Source organism: Gobius niger (genome assembly GCF_951799975.1).
Source record: "Gobius niger genome assembly, chromosome: 19".
Taxonomy (NCBI): Eukaryota; Metazoa; Chordata; class Actinopteri; order Gobiiformes; family Gobiidae; genus Gobius; species Gobius niger.
In genome coordinates this window covers 18,065,314-18,076,739 of record NC_136870.1, presented here as the reverse complement: position 1 = coordinate 18,076,739, position 11,426 = coordinate 18,065,314, and the positions used below count along the sequence as shown (strand labels likewise).

The 11,426-nt window shown below is 39.2% G+C and overlaps 1 protein-coding gene across 1 annotated transcript; it reads right to left on the bottom strand.

Moving 5' to 3' along the window:
• Nucleotides 1–1,922: 1,922 nt before the first annotated feature.
• Nucleotides 1,923–11,199, bottom strand: LOC306978251 (integrin alpha-M-like). Its single transcript, XM_079576775.1, has 30 exons — nucleotides 11,131–11,199; nucleotides 10,703–10,805; nucleotides 10,525–10,628; nucleotides 9,561–9,631; nucleotides 9,191–9,305; nucleotides 8,978–9,108; nucleotides 8,723–8,868; nucleotides 8,460–8,613; nucleotides 7,881–8,025; nucleotides 7,736–7,809; nucleotides 7,553–7,667; nucleotides 7,343–7,479; nucleotides 7,127–7,273; nucleotides 6,835–7,050; nucleotides 6,050–6,183; nucleotides 5,816–5,958; nucleotides 5,642–5,748; nucleotides 5,381–5,566; nucleotides 4,360–4,433; nucleotides 4,145–4,286; nucleotides 3,972–4,070; nucleotides 3,809–3,888; nucleotides 3,643–3,729; nucleotides 3,499–3,562; nucleotides 3,335–3,433; nucleotides 3,117–3,197; nucleotides 2,935–3,045; nucleotides 2,757–2,867; nucleotides 2,158–2,268; nucleotides 1,923–2,084 (listed from the first exon to the last, which is right to left on the bottom strand). The coding sequence occupies exons 1-30, from the start codon at nucleotides 11,165–11,167 to the stop codon at nucleotides 1,986–1,988; spliced, it is 3,423 nt and encodes a 1,140-aa protein (XP_079432901.1). The 5' UTR covers nucleotides 11,168–11,199; the 3' UTR covers nucleotides 1,923–1,985.
• Nucleotides 11,200–11,426: the final 227 nt, after the last annotated feature.

The window sequence follows — 11,426 nt, the reverse complement described above, 5'->3', positions numbered from 1 at the left end:
GGCTCGCCTCTTCTGATATGTAAACAGTTCGCTGTAGGTCAGTGGCCACAAACTCGTGCCATCGGAAGCCCTCATAAACAAACAGGGAATGATAGAAAAGGTGCTAATGTTGCGTGCTAGCGTTGCGAGAGATCAACTAAAAGAAAAACATTCGGAAAAAGGTTTTGAGTTGCATTCTTATATTCATGGCTGCGTCTGAAACCATCAAATTGTAGCCTCTAAGCACTAACACTAGCAACTAACTCCTTAACCTTTCCCGGGGTCGACTGTTAGACCTCTATGCAGTTAGTGAACTAGAGCTTCAGCAGCATTTTGAACAATCCGTCCGTCCTTAAACAGGAGAAAGGAAGTGACATCACCAACAGCTGTTTTTCTTCTTCTTTAAAGTCATTGGTGGAGCGCAGGCCAAACAAAAGTGCATGTCGCCCCCTACTGTACAGTGTCCAACAACAACATAGTGTCCAAACAAAGCAAACATTTAAGAAGAAAAAAAAAATCCAAATGAGCCACACATTTCCCTTTAGTGTTATTTTATTTCAACAGCTGTTTCATAAAGCTACAGTAGCAAATTAGCCACGTGGGTTAGGTTTTGCTAAATGAAAACAAAAGCATTTAATCCGTTTACTGAGTTTACTCTTTAACACTGACATGTGACTGAGCTGTGGTGACAACAATATGTATTTTGTCACTTTTATAAAGTTTGGCTTGTGCAGAATCTTATTTTTATTTATTTATTATTTTTATTATTAAATGTGCTCCTGTCAATCAACAGTGGTTGCGCATGAATCACTCGAGGGTGGGGGCGAGGGGGGTGGGAGGGGTTGACGCAGTGGCTTATGGGATGGCACATGGCTCCTAATCACCTTTTAGTTAGCATCAGATGTCCCTATGCTAAAGTGGCTATGATAGTTAGCATCGAAGCTCCTTTTCCTAACCACTTCCTAACTGACAGACCAATTCGGAAGCATCTTGTCATGGCGGACGCTGACGCACATCCAGTTTGGCGTAAGAGCTCTTCCCAATCTGCTCGTTTCGGAAGGAGCCTTCGTTCCTGTGATAACCCCTAGGTACTAACAGCCATTGACTATTGTTATGTATACAGTTTTTCACTTTCTTTCAAACTTTGAGTGCCGCAATCATTAAGTCCTGGCCGTGACACTGAGGCAGACACCAAAGCCAACCGGAAAATCACTTGCATAAAAGACAGCTCTATCTGTGCGGCCACAATGAGGAACTGGACGGACGATACAAGCTTCAAATGAAAAATTATTAAACTAAATTAGCATCCCAATGTGTGTGACTCAAAGCCTCAAGTGTGCATTTCTGCATCACCGCTGATAAAGTAGCTTCTTGTACCTTGTATGCATTATGGCCCCGTCATATGAATTATACATTTCTGCCAAGGTTTCTGAAGCTGTTGCTAAACAAAAAATGTTGTTCAAATCTTGACACACATCTCTGGTTGATCCTTTGTTGCTGAGGAGCAAAGATCATTGGTAAAGATCAGGGAACCATGCCCTGTGCTTCTGTTTGTGGGATAAAGTTTTTTTGTCACATGCTCTATCTCTCGGTGAATACTGAAAAAAACACAATTAGCACTTAATGATGTATCTTAGCACATTCCTAGTTTGTTAATGTTATTCACTGACAATGGCGCATTCTCCGATTCTGAAATAGAATCCATCACAGTGCATGAAATACTCAATATAGTTTGATGAATAATAATACTCCATCTTATGTTTTTGTTTTGTCTGTTTGTTCTGTAAAACGTCTTTGAGTGTCTTTGAAAAGTGCTATATGAAACCCCTTTACCTGTTATAATGGGGGTCGCGGCTCCAAAAGGTTGAACCACTGAAGTAAATGTACAATAACCTGAGTTTGTTGACTTTATTACATGTTACACTGCATTTATTACATTGAAATTATTTTGTTGTATAATGTATCTGCTGCAAAATAAGGCATTGTATTTACAATTGAGACCATTGTTATGCGGGTGGGTCCTCTGGGGCACCCTCAAGAGCTCCTTCCTGTCCTTGGGCATCATCAGCAATCATCTGTGGGTATTTACTTTTGAAAAATCCAGCCTATAGATGCAGACAGCGTTGGGCAGTGGTTATAAATGGGTTACATTCACAATTGCTGAACAGAAATTCTTACCTTGTACAAACCCAGTGTCAATAACAGCACCAGTGCCAGAGCTCCCAGGCCTCCTCCAATGATTTCTTTTGTAAAGTCGGCCTCAGTATAGACTTCTACCTCAGCTTCAATCTGTGGAAACACACTCGATTATGAAACAGAATTTGTGAAGCATAAAAACAGACAAATACGGCTCCCTGATAACCATGGAGCAGCCATTTTTTCAAAGTCCAGTGTGATGCCCCCAGATGGATCCAAACTATCAGGAATTTAGGTAAAAAACCTTTAGGTAAAATAGCAACAACAGGAAACTATATAATTAAAAGTAATATAGTTACGCTTATAAAAACTTTCCAAAAAAATCCGTAATATACATATAAATACATCTTTTGATCCATCTTTACAAACAATCGACACATAAAGATAAAACAACGAGGAGCCGTGCATTATACAGTTTCAACGCACGCCAGTGAGCCAATCAGAATTGAGTATTCACCCAGACCATGGTATAGAGGAAGTTAATTTTCTTTATCATATGTGGATTTTTCTTCAGAATTCATAATGTTTCCCTGATCTTGGTCATTTCTGCTTCCACAATAAACAAATAAAGCCGCATTTACCTTATGAACAGTGGGGTTGTTGGTCTCAGCCGTGTAGAAAATAAACCTGTCTGTATCATACTCCAGGGTGACTGTGGTGATCAGGAGAAACTTGGCCGATTCAAGTCCAGTCTGTGTGGGACAAATGTTTAAAAGGGCTATTCGATCAGGTCGTACTGACACATTACAGTGCGAGCACCTGCTGAATCCACCCAGAGCTGAGGTTAGCAGAGATAAAGTAGTCCTTTCTGTCCCTTTGTGTCATGAAGCGAGTGCACCTGAAAACCCTGCATTTGGCAACACCGCAGTCCTGTTTGGGAAAGAAAACACAATGACTTTAACTGCGATATTCAAATATATTATCACAACAGCAATACGAACCACTAATTTATTCTCCTGTATTTGTGGGAGAAAATCGGTCACAGTAGGCTCTTCATCTTTCTCCTTTGAGCAGTCCGCAATCTGAAAACATACGGGATATTGAAGAAAGATTAATCAAATTAACTTTTTACACAGCATTAATAGTCTTTTTTTCAAGCTAAAAACTGGCAACTATCATTAAAAGCAGGTCAAAATGGCGATGTCATAGTGTATTTTACCGTCAAATCATCTGAATCCACCCATATATCCTTATCACCAAGCTTTACTGGCACTCGAATCACTACAGAGATATCCACGGCTCGGATCTCATTAATAACCTACCAAAAAAGGAATTTATTAACAAAAATAAATGTGTTTTGCATGAACATTTCCTGTAAGTTACCTTGATGGATTGATTGACCGGCTTCTGCAGATCATTCTTAGTAAAGTTGGTGTAACTGTGTGAACTACGGAGATTTTACGTTAGGGCAAATCTGTAAAATAATGTACTGTAGACCTGTTGTGCAAGAGAGTAACTGCATCCAACCTTCCAATTGTTACCGAAATGCCATATTTAACATCAATCTCTCTCAGTTTGTAAAGCTGGGAAGATGGGGACGACTGTGTGTTCCCGCTACAATATAAGAAATGAAAGTAAAACCAAAGTGGGTTAAAAGTTCGGTTTTGTTTGTCAGTGATGCAATGAAATGTACCTGGTTGCGTTTGCAGTGACAAAAATCCTCCGATCCAGTTGACTCTTGGTGTTAAAGCCATATGAGACAACAAAAAGGGCCTGCAGCAATGCCAAATGAATTAGATGATTTCTTTCTTTCTTTTTTTTTACATTCCAATTGGTATAACATGACAAAAACACACTTTTGCTTTGCTTTTAAAGATAGGACTATTTATGGAGCATCCTGTCTCTCCTCGCGTCAAGCTGTCTTCACTGTCCCGGGAAGTGCAGTCAATTCTCCCCTTGGGTCACACAAAAGGAAAAAAAAAATGCATGAATGAAAAAAAAAGGCTGGACTGATAAGTCAACTTCTTACTTGTAGAGCGGTGAATTTGCGATAAGAGAGGCCCGGGGGATACGTCAGGTTGACTTTGGTGTAGTATGAGTTTTCTTCTGTATTTTCTATAGACACTGTGACATTGAGCAGGTCATCAATGCCCACTTGGACCACAGAGGTTCTACAAAGACAAATGATTAAGATACTATTATTAAAATCTGAGAATTCACTAAAAACTCCATAAAATACAATACCTTGTGAAGTTAAAGTCGACAATAAGGCTGTCAGTGCAGGCATCGTCCACCCCACAGTTTATCTCAAATCCCAGCTAAGAATTGGGGTGAAATATGAATATGGACTGTTTTAGCATTATATGGACACACACATACACTGTGTCATAAAGGTGAAAAAAAAAATGAAACTCATGGATGGTATTGTGTCTCAGGGCTCTTTGAATCACTGACATCAATCTCAGATGCCTGTGATGATTAGCTGTCAGTTAAGCCCAGTTAAGGGAAAAACTACTGAAAAAGGATGTTAAGCATTATTAGGCAGACCACCATTTTCAAGCAATATGGGAAATATTGCTTGAACTATCTCATGCCTTTCCTCTCTGCTCATGAAAGGCATGAAATAGTTGAATGTCTTCAACTAGGTATGGAAACCTTCGATATTTCACGAAAGATTAAGCGTGATCATTGTACTGGGCCCACTGCAGCCGTTTCTGCTCATGAGCTTTCAATAAACAATTTAGGGTCGGATAGAAGGTTTATGCACAACTGCAAGCCTCTGGAGGGTCCTACACCTTGATGTTCGAGAGACTCCAGAGGCACCAGCAGCTTCAAATACTTGTTTGCTGCTTTGTAGCAGCTGTTCTCTTAATCTGATGTATTTGTCGCTCTGAATCAGCCACAAATCTCTAAACAGTACGATGATTACGCTTTTGTGAAAAATTGAAGGTTTTCATACCTAGATGAAGGCATTCAACTATTTCGCGCTTTTCATCAGCAGAGAGATCTTTTTTCTTTCCACATATTGCTTGAAAATGGTGGTCTGCTTAATAATGCTTAACATCCTTTTACAGTAGTTTTTCCCTTAACTGGGCTTAACCTGAAAACTAATCATCACAGGCGTCTGAGATGGATGTCAGTGATTCAAAGAGCCCCCAGACACAAAACCATCGATGAGTTTCATTGAAAAAATACTAGTTTATACCTTTATGACACTGAAATATAATTTGCATAATAATTCTTAACATAGTGTATATCCACTTACATCTTTACGGACTGTTGTTGATGATTGTTTAGAGAGACTTGGACTAAGGTTTCCACTGAGGGGCAAACCATCAAATGAGTAGTTCAAGCTGTTGTAAAGAGGTGTGAGAGCATCTTCAGGACATGGCTGTAAAAATGTGGACAAATATGAAGAAGTTATCACAATAAAACAATTATCATAAAAACACTGGATGTAATAAAAAAAATTCTTAACCTGTATAAAGAAATCGATTGCAACACAGTTCTCCGAGCGCAACTTAACGATGAGACTTCCAGTTGTGTTTTGTTCCTTGTCCCTGATGAACGCGCGGTTATTCGGGACAGCACGTGCCGCATCCAACGTAAAAGTGTAATTGATTCTGGCCTGAGCTGATAAATGCAGAAGTATTTTGTTAGCAAAAACTGAAGCGCTGAGAACAGAAACTTAAATCGTTACCTTGATCGAGCGCAGTGACTTCAGACATCGGGAAGCAGAGTTTAGCAGTGGCCTGAAGAGGTTTGGAGCAGTCGTCAATCTGAGGCACAATCTGCTGTGGCGTAAATGATATTACAGCCTCTATTTGGACAATTGGTTTAGACCTAAGATTTGACAAATGCAAATACATATTAATAAACACATTAATTTACATACAGTCGAAGTGGATGTGTGCAATATAAAAGTTTCATTTACCGGAGAAGGACAACTGTGCCTTTTGAACCAATCATCAAATCTGGTAAAGTGTCTCCACTCTGATCCAATGACGTTTGACTGATTGACATGCCAAAATAAGTCAGACCTGACTGGACTTCAGACGCAGTAATTCTCTTGAATGAAAAACGAAAGGAAATTAATGATAATGAACATGGGTATGTTGTGCCAAAGTACACGCTGCAAAACTTTGTATTGGTGTGATAGTTAGTAGTAGTTGTAGTAGAAAATGCATTGTCCCCATGAGGAAATTGATTTTCAGTGAGGAAAAATAAATACACAAAGACCGCAACAAACAAATCCAAACATTGACAACATGTTGAGAGCAGGCCTGAGCTCAAACCACGCCCCATCAACCTCAGTGTTTCCGACCCGGAGCACCAATACACACTAATGGACTCATGAAGAAGAAGCTAACAGGCTAACGGGCAAAGCTGACTGCGGGCTTGCGCCACTTAAACAGTATTTACAAAAAAGTATTTGAAAAAAAATGTACAGATGTACAATATCCCTCTCTCCCTTTGTCTTTTCTATAAGCCTTGTATTTACTCTCATGGACAATTAATGAGTAAAAAACAAAACATACTACAACACCTGCTGCAACACCTTACTCTAGGGTTATGAATTCTGCTTTAAGAAAATGACAAAATATCATAATCTTTGTTCATGTTTGTTTTGAAAGATAGAATAACACTTGAGAATATTGAGAGAAGTGGATGAATATGCATGGAGGTTCCAGTCAACCCACAACCGTGGGTTTTGCTTACCTGTGAATAGGGTAGGATACGATCCGTCCGCCCAAACCCAGACCCATCGAAAATATAAATACTGCCTTGACCACCATTCTCCAATGGCGCTCCCACAGCCAAATCAGCCACATTATCTGCGTTCAGATCTGGCAGCACAGCAAGAGATGAGCCAAACCTTCCCCTTTCTGGCGCCCCCCTCAGGACAAACGGATCATTGAAGTGACAATCCACATTCTAAAAAAAAACATAATTATGAACGATACCGCTCCGAAGAATTGTGTTGCGGGAGATTACAGTAATTCGCTTTTACCCAATCAGATACTTTGCAGACATAGACTCTCCCTTCTCTGTCTCTCTCACTGTACATCGGTGCCGATATCAGGAGCAGGTCGGTGAAGCTGTCGCCATTGGCATCCATTGTGCAAACCTCTGCCCCAAAATATTCACCGCTCTGGAACTGAAGCAAACGCAGCAACAACAGGTTTAGTTATTGAATATGCTTCAAACATTTCCAGGGCTGACGCACCTCCCAATCAACAGGATCAATTCTTTGCTGATTGTTTTTTCCATCAACATACATTACAATCCCTCTGTGTTGATATCGTGGTGCGCCAAGAGCTGTAAATGTCCCAGCCTTAGTATTTGCAATAGCTATAGAGTAACCTACAATCAAACATGAGTCAGAAATCACACCATGGCACTTGATGGTATCAACTTGTACAAGGACTGTTCTTACCCAAGTAACTGTCATCATCAATATCTTTTGGTTCATAGGAACTCATCAATGCTCTAGAGTATTTCAGTAACCCTCCTTTCCACTGGTTGGCTCCTACAGCCGTCATTTGAAATCCCTGAGAATAAAACATAGATACTTAAACAACATTATAAAATGTACTCACGTCTAGGGCAGTATATGTACCTCGCTAAAAAAGGCTGCGCCAAAGCCCAGCTGGGACATTTCCATCTTCAAAGTCTCCCCTCCTGTTTGAGATCCTGGGGGAATGGTGATGTACAGTTTTATGACCAAGTCAAAATACTCAAATGTACAATAGAGTGAACTTTACCTTCAATATGGAAGATCTTATCCCGCAGAGTCCCTCTTAATCCATCAAGGGCATCAAATCCTTCAACACTAAAAACCTGGTCGTCGGATGAGGCAATAGTTACAAGCTCTTTGTATGCCTTATTCTTGTTAAATGAATCCCCCACCTACACATTTCGCAGAGTGTTAAAGATGACAATTAAAATCATGTCTATCTACTTGTATGCCTGTCACGATAACAAAATTTGAAGTTCGATTTTATTGAGTATCGCGATAAACGATATTATTGACTCTAATGATACTAGATACTGTCAACGCTCAGGCACAAAAATGACTGTAAACCCTAAAAGTACATAATCATATCCTAAAATACAACACAAGCTGCAATGAACATGAAATATAATGTAACTCAATTTGCTTCAGTTAGAAATCAAAGTTTTACAAAGAGAAAATAGGAGGGAGATGCTAATAAATGTACAGACGATAAACATTGAGCCCAAAAATGTATCGTTTATCTGATATTTATTGAACGATAAGTCGATATAGTAATAATCGTGACTGCCCTATCTACTTTACAGCTAAGCTTCATGCTGTATCTTACCCCAATTGCAAATCGGATTATGTTTTTTCCGTTTGCCGCCTTGATTGCAGACTGTAACTGATCTTTGCTGTCCTGGGACTCTCCATCAGTTATGACAATCAATATATTTTTTGCATTTTCTCTGTCTCCAAGAGAAGTTGTGAAGACTTCATTTCTGCAGGAACATCATCTGCCTTTTAAATGTGTACCCTTGTGTATAATGTACAAGTACACATTTCTGTTTTTCTCCCCAAAGATCAGAGAATAGCTTTAGTGTCACTTACACCACTCGGTTTATTGCAGTAGCCGTGTTTGTTCCTTTACGTAATTGTTTGATGTCGTTTATTTGTGACTGCCAAGATCCACGGGCTGGAAATGTGTTGAAGTAAGAACTGATCTCAGTTGTAGCTGAAAACTGAATGATAGCGAACTGAAAAATAAACACAGTAAACAATAAATGGCACCAAGCTGTTCTAAAGACTTACAACAGCAACTCTAATAAATGCTATTCCAGTCTATTAAGCAATAACTGATCTCACCCTTGAATCTTTTTCAAGAAAAGAGTTGATTACATTTACGACAAACTGCTTCATTTTCTTGAAGTCACCAGAGTTCACACTACCTGATCCATCCAACAGAAAAGCAATGTCTGCTGTTTGACTCGGGCAAACTGCCAAAACCAAAAAGACAGAAGAATAGTCATCTTAGAATTATGCAAATGTACAAAGTTAAGTTAAGGTGTTAAGGTGCACCGGCATCTTCGCTTGGTGTTGTTCTTCTAAGATGGTTATTTTCATCGATCTCTAAGCACAGTCCGTTGTACATGGTGATACTCTCGCAATCTTTGGTAATGGTCGGGCCACAAACCTGATGGGAGACATGATGTCACAGGATGTGTAAAGTGAGGTTTTGTTTTAACCATCGCATACAGTAAATGAATCTAAGTATAATACGCAGTGATGGGAATGTGATGCAACAAAGTGGAAGTGAGTCCTGAGCAGACAGTACTTCTGCTTCAGGGCAGTGTGGTCAGACATACAAAACTCTTCAAATTGACCTGTCTGTAAGCTATTAACGTATAATTGTATTTTCTTTGATAAATATTACAAAACAAATACATACCAAAGACCTTTCATTGCTGGGGTCAAATGCCATGGCTAAACCCAGAGAGGAGTTGACTGCATAAGACGGCACTGTGGATAGAGTGGCCAAAATATTTACTCAATTAAGAGTAGGTATAAGTCAAAAGTATATTGACCTAAATAATTACCCATTGAGAACAAAGTAACAGTTCAAGTGTGAAAGTCTGCTTAAGTGTTTATGTAATAGAGCAGTGGTTCCCAAAGTGGGGTTCGGGGCCCCCTGGTGGGCCTCAGAGGCACTACATTACTAACATTACTTTGAATGGGGTAAAATATTATTACTGGGTGGCCTCATGAGAAACTCAGATCGATAAGGGGCCGCGACGTCCTGGATTTTGAGAATGCCAGTAGAGTATAAGACATTTCTCTAGAATATATTGTAAAAAATAATAAAATAAAAAAAATCTTCAGATAATTTAAAAGAAAACTAATTTTCACATGTTAACATGCAGCTTTGGTTATTTACAGCTTCACTTAAAGGGGCTAGATGCAAGTTGACAATTTAATACTCACTACTGCCACCTCAGGTCATACGTGTAACTGCAGTTTCTATATTAAGTTTGTGCGTGGCGGCACTTCGGACCCGAATTAACAACTTTTTGAGTGACAGGATTTTAGAGGCAGTTGTGGTGAACAGGTCTGGGCTCATTCTACACATTTAGGACTTTGCTGGAACATGTAGGGGGAGGAAAATACAACATGTTAACATTTTTAAACTCCGTATAGTCCCTTTAAGATGGAAAGAGAAGCCCATGAGTACTGTTTTATTCACATTAGTACTGTACTGTTACTTCACAATATTACTCACACAGAAGTAAACAGTACTGTGTGGTGAGACTTCACCTTGAGGTTGGCTATAGTTAGTTTAAAAAGTTACTGAAGTACAGTGAGTGAATGTAAACGCATAAAATGTTGATAAAAGTGATAAATAATTTGTTACGTACATGACAGATCTACTTTCTTGCATTCAGTCTTTGAAGGTGAACACTCGTAGATCTGCCCCCTTCCCTCTTGTGAATACTGCTCAAGCGGCGCACTGACCAGGAGGCTGTGGAAACACAAAAGTATAGTCTAATCTACGGTACAGCAAACGGATCTAAATGCCCTTTTACACGGACTTACCCATTTCGTTTCTGGATCACTTTGTGTCCAAACCCTGCTGCGGGGTTACTGAAAGACCTCCAAGCCGCCGGTTCAATGTTAAAACCGAGTGAACCCTGTAACACTAAAGAAATGTAATAAATAATCAAATATAATAAAACAAACCTCCATTGCTGGCGAAATGTCTGATGCTTTGTTATGAGGCAGCTATGGATGCTTTGTAGATTATGATACTCAAATTTGTACACATGATCAACTTTGCATATGAATATTTTGCATGTCATGTCACCTGTATTAAAAAACAACAACTGCATTTTAGTATATTTAAATATAGTAATAAAGTAATATAACTGCTTTGGGTCTGGACAAATTAAAACACACATTTAGGGCTTCTTTTGTATAGACAAAAGTTAAAAGTAGGTTAAAAAAATTCATAATGCAAACAGTACCTGAAAAAACTATTATGATAGAAATGGTCCAATCCATCGTTTTTCTCTCATGTAAGGTAACGGTCCAGATGCAGATATCAGGCTGTGTTGTACACAAGTTTTCTGAATTTCAACTGGGGCAACTCTTTTGTACAAAACCCAGTTCCTGATTTCGCCATATAAAGCCACAATACACCGGATATTTGTATGACCAGTTATGATGGCACGACACTTCTTCTTTCACACCATCCTTTGAAACATATATTTGAAAAATGTGCATCAGACAACTAATATTTGGTACTATTATTATTCATTGT